The sequence below is a fragment of the Oncorhynchus nerka genome, linkage group LG10, assembly GCF_034236695.1.
Source record: "Oncorhynchus nerka isolate Pitt River linkage group LG10, Oner_Uvic_2.0, whole genome shotgun sequence".
Taxonomy (NCBI): Eukaryota; Metazoa; Chordata; class Actinopteri; order Salmoniformes; family Salmonidae; genus Oncorhynchus; species Oncorhynchus nerka.
The window spans coordinates 32,369,789-32,388,648 of NC_088405.1; the positions used below are offsets into that span (position 1 = coordinate 32,369,789).

The 18,860-nt window shown below is 43.1% G+C and overlaps 1 protein-coding gene across 17 annotated transcripts in view; it reads right to left on the reverse strand.

Moving 5' to 3' along the window:
• The window catches only part of birc6 (baculoviral IAP repeat containing 6), a 160,370-nt gene that overhangs the window by 130,821 nt on the left and 10,689 nt on the right, over positions 1-18,860 (reverse strand). For 13 of the 17 annotated variants that reach the window (XM_029669525.2, XM_029669531.2, XM_029669526.2 and 10 more), the window contains exons 4-13: positions 16,114-16,307; positions 15,831-15,951; positions 15,468-15,550; positions 14,544-14,766; positions 14,220-14,386; positions 14,041-14,099; positions 12,441-13,934; positions 5,732-5,881; positions 5,193-5,418; positions 4,724-4,884 (exon numbers count right to left, since the gene is read on the reverse strand). In XM_029669525.2, the coding sequence (XP_029525385.2) occupies positions 4,724-4,884; positions 5,193-5,418; positions 5,732-5,881; positions 12,441-13,934; positions 14,041-14,099; positions 14,220-14,386; positions 14,544-14,766; positions 15,468-15,550; positions 15,831-15,951; positions 16,114-16,307 (2,878 nt within the window). The remainder of the gene's footprint in view (positions 1-4,723; positions 4,885-5,192; positions 5,419-5,731; positions 5,882-12,440; positions 13,935-14,040; positions 14,100-14,219; positions 14,387-14,543; positions 14,767-15,467; positions 15,551-15,830; positions 15,952-16,113; positions 16,308-18,860) is intronic. The other 4 variants (XM_065023225.1, XM_029669536.2, XM_029669527.2 and 1 more) reach the window with 1 other exon arrangement.

An 18,860-nucleotide genomic window follows, 5' to 3' on the forward strand; every position in this document is an offset into this window, starting at 1 on the left:
TGGGGAGAATAAAACCATGAATCTGTCAAACAGCAAAGTGCCTTATCCTCATGATTCCCGTAATAAAAAGTGCCCGCCCTGCCGACTGCTCAAAACAAGATGGACGCTGCATCAAAGTTGCTTTTTAATTTGAATTCACGTTTACTGTATTGTACTATTAGTTTGAGTGTCTTGCTCTCTGCAAAACACTAGCTAGTTGGTCTTAAGAAGCTAGAATATACCTAACACGAATTCCTAATGCTGATCGCCAACTAGCTAGCCTAATGCCATTTAGCTAATGCACTGAGCTAGGGCAAAGAAAAAGTCAACTAATACAGGATGCTTTTAATTTAACTAGGCAAGTCAGTTAAGAATAAATTCTGATTTACAATGACGGCTTACCCCGGCCAAACCCGGATGATGGTGGGCCAATTGTGCGCCGCCCTATGGTACTCGCAATCACGCAGGGTGTGATACAGCATGTTGTTCGTGCAACAGTATGCTGAATCAAGAGAGCCTATAGTATGTCCTAAAATCTTTGTATACATGTAACATCTATTCTTATGTAATTAGGGTCCCCTGGAAAACACTGACCAACAATTTGGTTCCTACCAAATTTTAAGTGATATCAATCGCAACCATTTATCTTTTCCAGTGAGGAAGAATTGGATGTCATTTTGTATGGTGGAGTACACAAAATAGGTCGACTTTGAGCATCTTTAGCTCTTTAATGTCCTCAACTGGCAGCTTCATTAAATAGTACCAGCAAAACACCCGTCTCAACATCAACAGTGAAGAGGCGACTCCAGGATGCTGGCAGAGTTGCAAAGAAAAAGCCATATCTCAGACTGGCCAATAAGAATAAATTATTAAGATGGGCAAAAGAACACAGACACTGGACAGTGGAACTCTCCCTAGAATGCCAGCATCCCGGAGTCGCCTCTTCACTGTTGACGTTGAGACTGTTGTATTGCGGGTACTATTTCATGAACCTGCCAGTTGAGGACTTGTGAGGCGTCGGTTTCTCAAACTAGACACGAATGTACTTGTCCTCATGCTCACTTGTGCACTGGGGCCTCCCACTCCTCTTTCTATTCCGGTTAGCGCCAGTTCGCGCTGTTCTGTGAAGGGAGTAGTACACAGCGCTGTACGATATCTTCGGTTTCTTAGCAATTTCTCACATGGAGTAGCTTTTATTTCTCAGAACAAGAATAGACTGACGAGTTTCAGAAGAAAGTTATTTGTTTCTGGCCATTTTGAGCCTGTAATCGAAGCCACAAATGATGATGCTCCAGATACTCAACTAGTCTAAAGAATGCCAGTTTTATTGCTTCTTTAATCTGAACAACAGTTTTCAGCTGTGCTAACAATTGCAAAAGGGTTTTCTAATGATCAATTAGCCTTTTAAAATCATAAGCTTGGATTAGCTAACACAACGTGCCATTGGAACACAGGAGTGATGGTTGCTGATAATGGGCCTCTGTACGCCTATGTAGATATAACATAAAAGATCTGCCGTTTCCTACTACAATAGTCATTTACAGCATTAACAATGTCTACACTGTATTTATGGTCAATTTGATGTTATTTTAAAATGTACAAAAAAAAAAGTGCTTTTCATTCACAAACAAGGACACTTCTGTGTGACCCCAAACTTTTGAACGGTTGTGTACATGCAGAAAGCTGACACCACAACCTCTCTTTAATACCAGTAGCCTAGTGGTTAGAGCATTGGGCCAGTAACCGAAAGGTTGCTGGATCGATTCCCAGAGCTGACAAGGTAGAAATCTGTTGTTTTGCCCCTGAGCAAGGCAGTTAACCCACTGTTCCCCGGGGGCCAAAGACACCCCCAGTACCTCTCTGATTCAGAAAGGTTGGGTTAAATGCGGAAGCCACTCCAGTTGAATGCATTCAGTTGTACAACTGACTAGGTATCCCCCTTTCCCTTAATAGCAAGGGACAAAGAGAGGGGCATAGTATAGGCAGGTCAGCCACCAGGCAGACCGAGCCAGAACTGTGCTATAGGCCTATCTAGCGGCAATCAAAAGCGGTGTATCCCAATAAAATGCTGTATCTTGCAATTTCTTGGCTTTCCATATCTCGTAACTTCAGTAAAGCAAGGCCTTTCATCAATGGCACGGGTATTGAGATGAGCGAGATTAAACACTTGGCTCTCAGTCACACACAGTATCTGCGCATGAGTTAGCAGCGTGGTAGACAGGGAAACAACACAGAAGTCGCGCCTTGCGCTTCAACACTCGTAGTTGTTGCAGAAATTGACCCACTCCCATTTCGCTACACCCGCAATAACACCTGCTAAATATGTGTATGTGACCAATAACATTTGATTTGACTGTAAAGTTTACTTTCTGCATATACAAAAAAAAAATGTTCTTCTTAACATTAAGGATCCCAGTTTCACACCCCAAGTCTAAGGGGATAGGTCCATTCTATATCTGACTGAAATGACACCCACCCTGTATTAAACAACATGTTTTGTCTCAACCAATGGTGGGCAGAACACAAAAACCTCAGATGGTGTAAAGTAGGGTCTAAGCTACAACATTTGCAAATATAAAAATCTGAGTTAACAAGTTTAGATAATTGACCTTAAAAAAAGGTTAAACATTTTTACAAAGTGTTAATAAAAAGGATCCTAACAGTCATTCTGATACCCATGTAAAACAGAATTTTCAGTGACTAACATATCACCCATAATATTTTTTGGGGGTTGAAAAATGACTCTCATGGCTAACTACCAGGAAGCTTGAGTGGGCAGGAAGCTTATAATCATGAGCTCGCCTTTACTGACAGCTCTTTGAAAGGCCTATGTCAAGAAACTTCGATGCAGTGAGGAGTAAAATCAAGCATTTTTGGTGATTCAATTTAATTGTTTGAGTTGCTTTGTATCAATGATGTCAAAAAGTGTTTTATAGATCTCCTGTTTGGCAAGCCTCTTGTGATGCGGTTCACAGCAGCCCTGACGGATGTGTTGACATGACAAATGCGCCAGTTTTGAACGACCCCCCCCCCCCCCCCCTTGTTCCACGCCAGATGATGACCTAGCTAGCCAGTAATTAGCTAACACCAGACACAGATGAAAGGGGAAACATCTAAGTATCTTTAAAATTTTAAGTTTACACTATTCATACATGTTATTTGCTGACACCCTACAGTTCAATTTTTGCACCAGTAGATTAGCTACCGAATTATATAATCCCGCCTCCAGAACCCAAGTGTGTCACATGGGGAGGGAGCTAGTAACTTTATGATCAAACTTTGTCAATGTAGAAGCAACATTCATTTTTAATACTTGGGTCATCATACTTTGATCTGGTTTTATTCAAACGACCATTAAACTTTTAAAATAAATTATAAAATAGATAACCCTGTTTGTAAACTTTTAAATGACAACCTCGATTGTTTATCTTTTCCAGTGATGAAGCCATGGATGTCTCATGGTAGGGTGGGGTATGCAAAATGGGTCAACATTGAGCAGATTTTTCTTGTGAATGTTTTCACATTCAAGTAAAAAAATAACAATAAAAGACAAAATAATTAAAAATAAAAATGTGGCCCACTTCTATGTGCAAACGTATAGAAAGTTGTTTAAATCAAAAGGAATGCTGTCGAAAAGAGATTGAATTCAAATGGTTTTACCCTATACGTAATACTAGTGAACATAAAGATGAAGGCAAATTCATCTCTACTGAACAAAAAAAAAATACATTACAAACTCTGGAGCCTAGGGACCTATAAAATAGGCAATGCAGATGGAATCATGGAATCCAGACATAAATACTGAATTCAACAATATTCAAAAATGTATTGAAGTGAATAGGGAATTAACTAAATGTATTGATAATTCATACCTTTGCCCAAATGTATCATAAGACATGAACAGAATGCATCAGAGATTCGTATTTCCTGCAACTTTCTGAACAGAATGAAAATTCCTCGTCTGTTTGTGCGGTGTCCTTTGCGTAGCCGTTAGCGATGACGCTAATGAAAAGTATTCTGGTAGATGGAAAGGCTTCCCCAAAAAACCTTCTCAATTAAAGTAGCCTGTGCTTGCCTTACAGAATGATATCATGATTATTTGTATCAACCCAGTAGGTATTTGTTTTGAAAATTGGCATCCCATGTGCGCCACAAAAAACTGCTAAACAGCTTCTTGCTAGGTGCACACTGGAATGACTTCACACATTTTTTCCAGACCTCTCCTGATGTGGTTTAGGCATTGTTGTGGACTTCAAGCAACCATTATTTTGTTTTTCTATTTAAAAAAGTGTGATTGTTTTTTGCTCTCAAAGGAAAACAGAAACCTGGTAAAACAAAACTGAGAACAGAATTTGGGATAACACAAAACGGAACCCAGCAAAGAATAAAACTGATTTTAACTGATAACAAAAATAGCCTAATTGTCAAACCAAAATTCATGAAAATAGCTGGATTAACTTCTTAATTAAATACCATCTCAGTAGCCCAACACACTTCTTAATAGATCACTTCTACTGATTTAATAAGATTATTACTCCTATTTTTCCTATTGTGTGACGCTGTGAAAAAAAAAAAAATTCGGGTGTGGCCAAATCATGAGCAGGTGTCACAAACTAAAAAGGTTTGTGGCACCAGAGCCACCAGTTGAAAAATGTTACTCTGGAGTCCTGCATAGTCTATGCTCAAGATACTATATTTTAAAAATTTGCCAAGGCAACATAGAGATAGCGGTGAGTGACCTCACCGTTGACCTTGCCCAGACCTGGGGCCTTGTTCTTCAGCAGGGTGATCTGGATCTGAGGAATGTTAGTGATGTTGGCATTCATGACGAACTTGAAGTCCACGTGGCCCACCATGCAGGCCTTGGGAAGGACCAGTTCAAATACATGTTCGTCCCAGCTGGAGCTACAAACAACAAAGAAAGCATGGCCGCATTATTCACCTCCTCAAATACTTCCTAATATCAAGACATCCTAGGCTACTTTTTTTATTTATTTATAGGAGCATGTGAGACTGTTAACATACAAGTTAAAAAGGAACATGTAGGTGTGTCCTCAATGAGGAATTTAGAATGGGTCTGTATATTCCAAATGTACAGCCATTGTGATTGTATATTAATAGTGTGACGTTTGTGGATAGACTTAAGAGAAATGACTCACTGACTACACATACCCATAAGGATTCTACTCACACCCATACCCACATGTCCGTACCTGTCACTCTGCAGCTTCCAGGTGCGTGTGTGCTGGGCGGCGTCTCCATGGTGCTGCTGGTGCAAGTGCTGGGGGTGGCGACGCTGCTGCTGCTCCTGCTGGACCTCCACCCAGCAGGGCGGCACTGTGGCCGAGAAGCGCGGCGTCAGTGTTTCGAAGCGCGTCAGCTCCACCAGCGACGTCAGGCTCTCCACAGCCAACACTTGGTCCACCAGGAGGTCAACTCCTTACCGGGAGAAGAGGTTGGCAGAGTACAAAATATATATATATTAAAAAAATTAAAGGCCACGGGGATGTAAAGAACTTATGAAACCGGAAAATGTATTGTTGCTATTCCAGTCTGTACAGTATAATGTTGTCAATCAGCATATGATTTCACTGGAAAGAGGGTTCCAATAAGCAATGACTAGTCAGTTATCAATATATTTCATAGGTGTTCATAGTCAGCAATGGTGAAATGAGGCAACAGGGCTGCACAGTTATTGAATGAGCAGAGAAGCAGCAGAGATGTGGAGTGTAAAGGAGTCTGTGTCTCCTACCTGTGATCCCTGGGCTCGAGGGGTTGGAGGAGGGCTTTGCCCCCTCCAACAGCTGTTCAGCCCCTTTAGAAAGGGGGCCATCGACAAAAATGTCGCTGTCATCTACATCGTCACACACACCTCCAATTTGAAGGAAATGAAGTTCTCCACCTAGAGGGGGGGTTAGATAACTGCAGTCAGACTTAACATTCTTAATGTGAAATGGATCCAAAGATTTCATAAATACATTTCTGCATAGTTGTCATTTTAACACAATAACTGCTCTACCAAAGAAATGGATTTTCCCTTAAAATCAATCATCCCTGCTTGAAGATATTTATATTTTATCATATGACAACTAGGATGTGCACGGTTCTTCAAATATTCAAACAGACTTTGGTATTAGAATACTTTTGAATATAATTTGTGAGAAAACTTAAGCCTATTTTAACACTGAAAAAGCTTTTTATAAATTACAATATCCATGTGACATTGTTACAAGTGTACACAGTGCCTTCAGAAATGATTCACAACCCTTTACTTTATCTACATTGTTGTTAAAGCCGGAATTTAAAATGGATTACATTTAGATTTGTCACTGTTATACACACTACCCCATAAAGTCCAAGTGGAATTGTATTTTGTTCTTCACAAATTAATACAAAAATGAAAGGCTGCAATGTCCTGAGTCATCAAATATTCAACCCCTTTGTTGAGTCATTAAATATTCAACCCCTTTGTTGAGTCATTAAATATTCAACCCCTTTGTCATGGCAAGCCTAAATAAATTAAAGAGTAAAAAACGTGCTTAACAAGTCACATAATAAGTTGCATGGACTCACTCTGTGTGCAAGAAGTGTTCTAACATGATTTTTGAATGACTACCTAACCTATGTACCCCACACATACAGATAACTGTGAGGTCCCTCAGTTGAACAGTGCATTTTAAACACAGATTCAACCACAAAGACCAGGGAGGTTTTCCAATGCCTCACAAAAGGCACCTATTAGTAGAAGGCAGAAAAAAAGATAAAAAGCAGACATTGAATATCCCTTTGATCATGGTGAAGTTATTAATTACACTTTGGATGGTGTATCAATACACCCAGTCACAACAAAGATACAGGCGTCCTTCCTAACTCAGAGTAAGGGACATCTAGAGTTTAATGGCTGTGATAGGAGAAAACTGAGGATTGCTCAACAACATTGTAGTGGCACCACAACAGTAACCTAATTTACAAAGTCAAAAGAAAGCCTGTACTGAATGAAAAAATATTCTAAAACATGCATCCTGTTTGCAACAAGGCAACAAGCAATTCACTTTTTGTCCTGAATACAAAGTGTTATGCTGGGGGCAAATCCAACTCATTACTGATAACCACCATATTTCCAAGCATAGTGATGGCTGCATCATGTTATAAGTTTTCTTATAAAAAATTTAACTAGGCAAGTCAGTTAAGAACACATTCTTATTGAAAATGACAGCCTAGAAACAGGTGGTTAACTGCCTGTTCAGGGGCAGAACAACAGATTTTTACCTTGTCAGCTCGGGCATTCGATCTAGCAACCTTTCAGTTACTAGCCCAACGCTCTAACCACTCAGCTACCTGGCGCCCCTCCCCAGCCCTTTGTATTAGTTAAGGACTGGGGAGTTTCAGGATAAAAAAAAAAGAACTGGAATGGCGCTAAGCACAGGGAAAATCCGAGAGGAAAACCTGGTTCAGTCTGCTTTCCACCAGACACTGGGAGATTAAGGCCAAATCTACCATGAATGTTCCTTAGTGGCCTATTTACAGTTTTTACTTAAATCTAATTGAATCTAATTGAAATGGAAAGACCTGAACATGGTTGTCTCGCAATGATCAACAACCAATTGGACAGAGCTTGAAGAATTTTGGAAAAAAATTATAATATTATAATTCGTTTTTTTGTTTTAAAATGGGCAAATGTTGCACAATCCAGGTGTGGAAAACTCTTAGAGACATACCCAGAAAGACTCACAGCTGTAATTGCTGCCAAAGGTGCTTCTGCAAAGTATTACAGTGCCTTGCGAAAGTATTCGGCCCCGTTGAACTTTGCGACCTTTTGCCACATTTCAGGCTTCAAACATAGATATAAAACTGTATTTTTTTGTGAAGAATCAACAACAAGTGGGACACAATCATGAAGTGGAACGACATTTATTGGATATTTCAAACTTTTTTAACAAATCAAAAACTGAAAAATTGAGCGTGCAAAATTATTCAGCCCCTTTACTTTCAGTGCAGCAAACTCTCTCCAGAAGTTCAATGAGGATCTCTGAATGATCCAATGTTGACCTAAATGACTAATGATGATAAATACAATCCACCTGTGTGTAATCAAGTCTCCGTATAAATGCACCTGCACTGTGATAGTCTCAGAGGTCCGTTAAAAGCGCAGAGAGCATCATGAAGAACAAGGAACACACCAGGCAGGTCCGAGATACTGTTGTGAAGAAGTTTAAAGCCGGATTTGGATACAAAAAGATTTCCCAAGCTTTAAACATCCCAAGGAGCACTGTGCAAGCGATAATATTGAAATGGAAGGAGTATCAGACCACTGCAAATCTACCAAGACCTGGCCGTCCCTCTAAACTTTAAGCTCATACAAGGAGAAGACTGATCAGAGATGCAGCCAAGAGGCCCATGATCACTCTGGATGAACTGCAGAGATCTACAGCTGAGGTGGGAGACTCTGTCCATAGGGCAACAATCAGTCGTATATTGCACAAATCTGGCCTTTATGGAAGAGTGGCAAGAAGAAAGCCATTTCTTAAAGATATCCATAAAAAGTGTCGTTTAAAGTTTGCCACAAGCCACCTGGGAGACACACCAAACATGTGGAAGAAGGTGCTCTGGTCAGATGAAACCAAAATTAAACTTTTTGGCAACAATGCAAAACGTTATGTTTGGCGTAAAAGCAACACAGCTCATCACCCTGAACACACCATCCCCACTGTCAAACATGGTGGTGGCAGCATCATGGTTTGGGCCTGCTTTTCTTCAGCAGGGACAGGGAAGATGGTTCAAATTGATGGGAAGATGGATGGAGCCAAATACAGGACCATTCTGGAAGAAATCCTGAGACTGGGACGGAGATTTGTCTTCCAACAAGACAATGATCCAAAACATAAAGCAAAATCTACAATGGAATGGTTCAAAAATAAACATATCCAGGTGTTAGAATGGCCAAGTCAAAGTCCAGACCTGAATCCAATCGAGAATCTGTGGAAAGAACTGAAAACTGCTGTTCACAAATGCTCTCCATCCAACTTCACTGAGCTCGAGCTGTTTTGCAAGGAGGAATGGGAAAAAATTTCAGTCTCTCGATGTGCAAAACTGATAGAGAAATACCCCAAGCGACTTACAGCTGTAATCGCAGCAAAAGGTGGCGCTACAAAGTATTAACTTAAGGGGGCTGAATAATTTTGCACGCCCAATTTTTCAGTTTTTGATTTGTTAAAAAAGTTTGAAATATCCAATAAATGTCGTTCCCTTCATGATTGTGTCCCACTTGTTATTGATTCTTCACAAAAAAATACAGTTTTATATCTTTATGTTTGAAGCCTGAAATGTGGCAAAAGGTCACAAAGTTCAAGGGGGCCGAATACTTTCACAAGGCACTGTAAGTCATTGAATACTTATGTACATTAGATTTACTACTGTATTTTATTTGTTTATACATTTGCAAAGATGAGTGAGGACAAAAATACTTCATCCATTTTGAATTCAGGCTGTAACAAAATGTGAAATAAGTCATGGGGTCTGAATACTTTCCATTACACTTTAAATGACTCATTACCTCGTACCCCTGCACATTCACTCTGTACTGGTACACCTTGTGTATAGCCTCGTTTTTATTGTTACCATTTCCTTTATTATTACTTGCTTTTTAACTCTGCACTGCTGAGGGGCTTGTAAGTAAGCATTTCACTGTAACGTCAACACCTGTTGTTTTCAGCGCATGTGACTAATACATTTGATTTAACCTTCATGTAGCTTGTAGTTTATGTTGGCCAAACCAAGTGGCAAAGTGACTCAATGTGTGAGGTCTATACTTTATCCATACCAGAACATGAAAGAAAACGGTTCTGTACTCGAATTTGTTACATTCAGTACTTCTGTAAAACAAGCCTCACATCATCTACTGATTGAAAGTGCAGCTGAAATCCCCTAGCTCGAGTGCACAGTGGCTGCTCCACTCTTTTCTAGCTCTTGCCCAGGGATCATCAACTCGATTCAGCCACAGGCCAATTCTTTTCTTGAGCAGATGGTCAGGGGGCCGTAACATAAACTACAAATAATCTGTAAACTGCAAATTGACAACAAGAAGCACAGATATATTTTTAACCAAAACATTTTCAAACCTTGCTTACGTTTGTATACAATCACATACAGGTGAAGTCAGAAGTTTACATACACTTAGGTTGGAGTCATTAAAACCTGTTTCTCAACCACTCAACACATTTACTGTTAACTGACTTGCCAAAACTATAGTTTGTTAGGACATCTACTTTGTGCATGACAAGTAATTTTTCCAACAATTGTTAACGGACAGACTATTTCACTGTATCATAATTCCAGTGGGTCAGAAGTTTACATACACTAAGTTGACTGAGCCTTTAAACAGCTTTGGAAAATTCCGAACATGATGTCATGGCTTTAGAAACTTCTGATAGGCTAATTGACATAATTTGAGTCAATTGGAGGTGTACCTGTGGATGTATTTCAAGCCCTACCTTCATACTCAGTGCCTCTTTGCTTGACATCATGGGAAAATCAAAAGAAAATCAGCCAAAACCTCAGAAAAATAATTGTAGACCTCCACAAGTATGGTTCATCCTTGGGAGCAATTTCCAAATGCCTGAAGGTACCACGTTCATCTGTACAAACAATAGTATAAACACAATGAGACTACGCAGCCATCATACCCCTCAGGAAGGAGACGCGTTCTGTCTCCTAGAGATGAAAGTAATTTGGTGCGAAAAGTGCAAATCAATCCCAGAACAGCAAAAGGACCTTGTGAAGATGCTGGAGGAAACAGGTACAAAAGTATCTATAACCACAGTAAAAACTAGTCCTATATCGACATAACCTGAAAGGCCTCTCAGCAAGGAAGAAGCCACTGCTCTACAACCGCCAAGCAAGACTACGGTTTGCAACTGCACATGGGACAAAGATGGTACTTTTTGGAGAAATGTCCTCTGATCTGATGAAACGAAAATAGAACTGTTTGGCCATAATGACCATCTTTATGTTTGGAGGAAAAGGGGGAGGCTTGCAAGCCCGAAGAACACCATCCCAACCGTGACGCACGGAGGTGGCAGCATCATGTTGTGGGGGTGCTTTGCTGCAGGAGGGGCTGGTGCACTTCAAAAATAGATGACATCATAAGGCAGGAAAATTATGTGGATATATTGAAGCAACATCTCAAGACATCAGTCAGGAAGTTAAAGCTTGGTAAAAAATGGGTCTTGCAAATGGACAATGACCCCAAGCACACTCACAAAGTGGCATAAGGACAACAAAGTCAAGGTATTGAGAGTGGCCATCACAAAGCCCTGAACTCAATCCCATAGAAAATTTGTGGGCAGAACTGAAAAGGCGTGTGCGAGCAAGGAGGCCTACAAACCCGACTCAGTTACACCAGCTCTGTCAGGAGGAATGGGACAAAATTCACCCAACTTATTGTGGGAAGCTTGTGGAAGGCTATCTGAAACATTTGACCCAAGTTAAACAATTTAAAGGCAATGCTACCAAATACTGATTGAGTGTATGTACATTTCTGACCCACTGTGAATGTGATGAAAGAAATAAAAGCTGAAATAAATCACTCTACTATTATTCTGACATTTCACATTCTTAAAATATAGTTGTGATCCTAACTGACCTAAGACAGGGACTTTTGACTAGGATTAAATGTCAGGAATTGTGAAAACCTGAGTTTAAATCTATTTGGCTAAGGTGTATGTAAACCTCAGACTTCAACTGCATATCTCTCTATTATGCTTGGGAATACTTTGAAACAGATTTTCTAAATAAAAATGATTCCATTTTTTTTAATCACCCGTAGGCCAAATTCATGCTAGCTCCACACTCATGCTGCACAGTAGTTAAGATACTTGAATAGGGCCTCCCGGGTGACGCAGTGGTTAAGGGCGCTGTACTGCAGCGCCAGCTGTGCCACCAGAGACTCTGGGTTCGCGCCGAGGCTCTGTCGTAACCGGCCGCGACCGGGAAGTCCGTTGCTACCTTACAGCTGAAGCTAACATCAATTCACTACCCGAGTAGTTGCAAACCATAACGCAAAGTTAGTTACAAGTTAGCTAGTCTTGGCTGAAGCCAAGTTGCCTTGTATATTCTACAAAAATTCATAATACTATTCCAATAGTGAAATTATTTAAAAACCCCACTTGTTTATTTTTCTACTTTCGATAAATGCCAGCCTGCAGCAGACTGTAAAACAGCCACACAAATGTTCAAAAACAAACCTGACTCCCTAGAACACATTACCCCCTCCAGGCTTCGCTCACATGTCTCTCACACACACACACACACACACACTTTTTTCATTGTTGTATCATATATAGTAATCACTTATCCAGGCGTTGGCAGATTATTACAAGGATAGTACAACATCATCTGCACCAATAAAACCTGGGGAATCTAAGTAATGTCATTTCTGCCTTAGACTCTGAGTCATTCCTCACCTTTAGTGCAAGCGCACAGGCGGTCAGTCCCGGAGCAGTAGGTGACAGAGACGAAAGGGTCAATCTCATCCACCGTCCCATCCGTCTTGGGCGGCTCCACTTTGGCCAGGACCTCCAAAGTGGAAAGGTCTAGGATCATTATGTACCCTGCCTGAGTGGTGATCACCAGGTGGCCCAGTCCAGCCACGTCTGCCTGCTTCACCTTGGTGCTGCTGGTACCAGTCCCTGGTCCACACCCAGACCCATGGCCGCAGCCAGAGCCATTTTTAAACCCACGCGGAGGTTTCTCCTCCGAGGCCTCCTCGCTGTCGTCCTCCCTCCCGTCCAGCACGTCTGGCGGAAGCAGGATGAGGGAGGTGACGGCGTCCCGGGGGTCTCTGATGTGCTGCACCTTGATAGGCTCCTCCTCCAGAGTGACAATGCGGGTGGAGTAGTTAAGCTTGTAGAGGGCCAGGTAGCCTCCACCCCCACAGCCTCCCAGGGCCCTGGACGGCTGTTGCTGCTGCTGGTCAGGCGGGGGCAGGATGAGTGGGGTCTGAGGGGGCGAGGCGGAGGCGAGGGCTTCGTGTCCGTTGGCCAGTGTGGGCAGGGGCTGGAGCTCTCCCTTGCGGCGGCTGCAGAGGGCTGAGTGGAGGCGGTTGAGGTTGTTGAGGACCTCCACCTGGTTGATGGCACTGAGAGACTCCACAGAGCAGGGCTGTAGCCCCACCAGCAGGTGCACACCATCTGAGCAGGGCGTGATGGAGTCCACGTAGAGGTTCTCTTCCTCCAGCTGCTTGGGCAGCCGCAGACACTGCACCAGGGCTCCCGGCCGCGGCGCAAGCGAGCTCCACTTGTCCCCGTCCAAGGTGGCTAAATTGGCGGCAGCGTCTGCAAACTGCTGGATGTAGGTGATGGGCGGGTCCTGGAGCAGCAGCTGCTCATGGGTGTCAAACTCCATCTCGATGATCTGCGGCACGGAGAAGCCCTCCTCGTGCAGCCCCTTGCTCATTAGATTGTTCATCTGGGCAAACACCTTGCCCGACGACTTCTCCTCCGACTCCTTGAAGCTGTACAGCAAGAGCACGGGCATTGTCCTGCGCACGGTGGGCGCAGCAGAGTTGGGCGAGCCCAGCTCCAAGGGAGTGAGGTTACAGGACTCTATCTCCATGGGGCCCTGGTCAGGCGCAACATGGGGAGGCTCTGGGCCCTGAGTCCTGAGGGGGCCGTCCATGGAGCGGCGTGAGGAGGGGAGTGGGGCAGCAAGGTAACTGAGCAGGCCTCCAGCCAGCAGGCAGGGGAAAGGAATATTGTGGTGCTCCGGGAGCTTCTCCTTGGCCTTGTCGGCCTTGGCCTGGGCCAGGGAAGGGTTGGCACCCAGCTCCTCCAGGTCCTTGACTGTGTCCTCCAACACGCTGGCCACAACCTCCCACTGGAGTTTCTCTGGCTGCTGCAGGACGCTGAGCGCTGTCACGCCCAGGCTCACCTCCATGCTCTCCCTCTGGGACGGGTGGCCTGGGAACAGGAAAGACACAAATAAATGCAATAGGCCATCTTATGGATACCTAGAAAGTGGTCTACGGACCGAAAGAATAAGAAGATTTAAAGAGTGACTTCATACCCGTCACGGACTCTGATCTGGAATGCTCTTCACTGTCAGAGTCCTCCAACTGGTCATCACTGGCAGAGACACAAAGAAAAAGAGGTCCTAACAGATGTCCTTTATTTTACACATACACTTAACACAACTCCATTTAAACTTTCATTGACTAGGTGTGCATAGAGTGTGTCCAGTAGTACCTGTCCCCCTCTAGTTTTGGTATGTCTGAGCAGCTTGAGGAGTCCTCTAGCCAGGCTAAGGTGGGCCTCCTGGACTCCTGGGTCCCCAGGGCCTGCTCGCTCCCAGACAGAATCAGCTGTCGCAGGATCGCCGGGTCATAGGGGTTGATTTCAAATTTCAAGTGCACCTGAAGGGAAAGCAAAAACAATCATGAATCGTCAAATCAAACATGAGAAATAACAACCGGCACATAGAGATACATGTATTAGTTATTCATGCCTTCATAAGTTTTATGTATGTTGTCATCACTGTATCGTGTTACCCACCACGCCGCGCAGCCTTACCTTCATGAGCTTGGACACGTCCCAGATGCAGATTTTGCCACGCTTTGTGGCGGCTGCCAGGAAGTGGGGGCAGCTGCCGAAGCCGTAGCAGGCGATCTTATCTGAGACGTCGGGGGTGGGGAACTGGGCGGGGCTGGTGGCCAGCGTGACGGACAGGGGCACGTTCTGGGTGTGCTCACCCTTCACAAACGGACAGTTGGGGGAGTGACGCTCGTGCTCGGACCTGACGAGAAGGCGGAGGTCATGGTCATTATTTTGTTTAGAGGTAAATGAATGTGCGATCTGAATGTTCTGTGGTGTGTGTGAGAGAGAGAGCTGAGCGATTAGTAGTTTTTTGGGGCGGTTCCATTTCAGTTACATTATTGAAAAGTAGTCACTGTTTGAGATTTGTTTTAAATGCATTAAAAGGCAATATAAAATAATGACATTACAATGATTTTAGAGCTTTTTAAAAGTGCCCGTCCAGAGATCTGTAATGACGAGATGCTCATGCCTCCGTCCTAAGAATGGGAGTCGTTGTCCCAAAGGCAAGGTTAGGTCCAAAATAAACCAATAGAAATGCATTGGGATTATTTTAGACAGATTTTGTTGAGAGTGTAACCTCTCGCTTCGCCTCTTCCCCTCTGACCCGTGTCCGAGACTGAAAAAAATGGTGCAATGGATTATGGTGACTGTAGTTAATTACCACCTTTCTGCGCTGAACTAGGCTGAATATTTGCTTAATAAAAACTACAGCACCAGCATCTCACATAGCTCAAGAGTTGATTTCACTTGTGAATGATTGGATTTCTCTCTAGAGACTCGTTAAAGACAACAAAAACAGCCCCGAAATGAATGAATTCAAGTAATTGAACCTAAATTCTATTATAATTCCCAAAATTAACAAAATGTTGGTTAATCGCTCAGCACTAATGAGTGACTCACCATGGTTCATCAGTGGGCTCCCAACACACTAGGCAGACACTGCATGTGAAACACATTGCCCTGTCATCACCGGTAGAGGCAGGCTGCAGAGAGAGAAAAGGAATTTCACAACAAGAAGGTACTCCAAGCCAAGCATCATGAGGCTCAGCCATTCACAAAAAAAAAAAAAGCTGATCTTTTACACTTTATGTACAGAAATATTATTCATCAGCAATAATGTGCCATGCAGCAACTTGGGTCTCAAACGGCATGCAAACTAGTGTGTGCGTGCATGATAAACATGTAATTGGAGGATCAAATGTACATTTTTCTTCACTATGCAAGCATTAGAGGGAGAGATGATGGGAGAGGTGGTGTCCTTACACTGCCTACCTGGTGGTAAAATCCTGCTTGGGCCATGGGGTCAGGCTGTGCCCACCTGTACCCGGCATGGGGCCACGACATGAACGTTTCTCTCCTATTTGCCTCACTGTACATTAATGATCTGAAAGACAGACCGCAAGGGTCAAACTTGTCAATACAGAAATACAGGCAAAACAAAAGGAATGAAATACATCTGATTGGTATTGGGGAGATGAGGTTATTTGAGTCATTTTAACACCTCTGGTGCATTATGAGGTTTGTCATTGTTTAAGGTCCTGCTCACCTATCTACAGAGCGCCCTGGGCCCACCCCCAGCTCAGGCCGTGCACTTGGTAAGAGGTAGGAGAGCCTGTCCATGATGGACGAGGCCACAGACAAGGCAGCAACGTTCTGGTTGATCTTCTTCAGCTCAGTCACGATGGCACTGGCGACCAACTTTAGCACATGGTGTGGAAGATGAAACGTCACTGTTGCCCACTGGAGAGGGACAGACAGTGTTAGAGGGAAAAGGAGAGAGCAGTGTCCAACGAGCCTAGTTGAATTTTTGTAATACCGCATCCCATCCCTGCTGGTACAAATAAAATTTAAACAACCATGGTTTGCCTTATTTCCTATATATTATACAATGTATGCAATTATGTGAGAGGTCAGTTGGAAATTATTGGGACAGAAGTTGATGGTTACATGATTGTGAGTTGGAGGTTGGACGTTGGGTAAACTTCCAATATCAGGCCTTGGTGTATTTATTTTAATACAAGGGAGAGAAAAAAAAAACTTTCACAATATAGGTACGTCACGGTATACCAAGATAAATTGCTGGGCGCTAAATGAAATAGTGCAACAGCAAAGTGATTTTGATGTAACAGAGTGCTGGTTGGCGCTGAAGGCCAGTGGAGAGGATTCTTCTGCCATGGTTCTCAGCAATGGAAGCTATGGAACCAGTGGTAAAATAATGTGCATGAGTAAACAGAGTCATGTCTGGGGTAGGGTTTAATAGTGGGAACCGAGTTAGAGACTTCAGAAAGTTCCCTACCAAACCCATTCCCCGGGATAAATAAACCGGTAAATTACAATATATAATTTATATGAACAGCATGATGTGAAACAGAACTGTTATATGCAATGTCTTAATCTGGCTTCCCACTGTAGGGTAGGCCTACGTACTTTTATTAATTCACCTGCGTAAAGCTTCAATAAAACTAATGCCACCGAGGAAGAAAACTACATCTGCAAGGGCAAAATCGGAGGCTGTTTCATCCGGACCTACACCCATGCAAGTGTTGCAATGCAAGTGTAGAGGGGGCTTCAACAAGAGAACAGGGGGGTTTAGCGGCAAAACGTTCTAGAACGATGCAGTCTTACCTCAAGGCGATGTAAGCACGGGATGAAATTTGAGCAGAAATTGCTGCGAGCGACAGCTTCTCCTACCATGCTATTGCAGACAGTATTGCGGTACACACATCTACCATATCGGCCAGACTGTTCCAAACGTGTGCTGCAGTCCAATTTGAACTTGAACCACTCTTCCATCACAGACCTCCAACTTGCTAAAGTTATGTGCAATCTTCCTCACTTCCTCCACTGTGCTGCACAGATCCCTTCTCAGCTCGTAGCCTACTGGGCGTCTTCTTCAACGTCAACACAAAGTTTATGTTGCCATTTAAATGTATTTTATGCCGTGGCTATATATATATATATATATATATTTTTTTACCTTTATTTAACTGGGCAAGTCAGTTAATTAAGAACAAATTCTTATTTTCAATGACCGCCTAGGAACAGTGGGTTAGCTGCCTGTTCAGGGGCAGAATGACAGATTTGTACCTTGTCAGCTGGGGGATTTGAACTTGCAACCTTTCGGTTACTAGTCCAACTCTCTAACCACTAGCTACCCTGCAGCCCGATGTATGCTAGCCTAAGTGTATTTGTCCAACATTCTACTTTGTCAGGTGTTGATTTATTTAACTATTATAAAACAAAACCTTGCAAGATTATCGATGACTCTTGCTTTAGAATGACATGCTTTAGAACGACACTTCCTGTGGGAAATACCACGTTAACCAGGAGAAAAGGTATTTATTATTGAAATGGAACATATGCCCTGGTCTGGAGTAACTCACTGGTTATAGAACAAGATTATGTTACAAAGATACACACATCCCTGTTAAATAAGACTGAACTAGTAGGTCACCCAGTCCTATGTGAGAGAGTGAGAGCTTAATCTCTCTACATAGAGGTGTGTTTAAAAATCTTTGGAGCATAGCCAAAGGGCGGGTGTTGTGCTGCATGGCAGGAACACAACAATATACGAGGGTAAGGCAGAGGACAATGGTGAGACGGAAGTGGATTTATAAACTAAGATATTCATAAAAAATTGTGTAAGAACAAATATCCTTTTCTTGTGGGCGTTTTATGGCAGGCAGGACGCATATATATTAGACATCGAGTGTGTCACACGTGGGGAGTCAAAGGCTAATGTTGAACTTGGATCATCCACCAGTGACTAGCAGATTGGACTCCAATTGGAGTCAGTGTAATGGATGATGGTTTGCTGCAGAAGCACACTGGCAGGGAGGCCCACAGAGGCAGTGGTAAGGCAGCGTCCTCAGCCTTTGGCAGCCCAGCACATACCAGGAGATATACATCCAATTCTGGAGGAGGAAGTAAAGGGGTGAGTAAATAGGGAATTCCCAGTGCCTTGGCTTTCACATTACACACCGATAGCTTTCTGGCCAAACTCTATGCATCGAGGGAGGTGGGGGTGATTTTAAGATTGACATTCTGATTTGTTTTAGCCCAGGTTCAATTACACAGAGTGGAGAGTGGGCATTGGGACAGAAGCGGTGCTCGTCCCCCTGCTCTGGCTATTAAATATGCCGATGAGGTCTGCAGTTTCTGCTCTTTGTCGCAGACTGCAGTCAGGTCTCAGGATCTCACCGGCACTGAAAGAGAGCGCATGTACGCATAATCAAAGAGACAAACGCAACGTCACACAACCACAGTCTTTCCTCTTTGTTAGACCTGCACTGA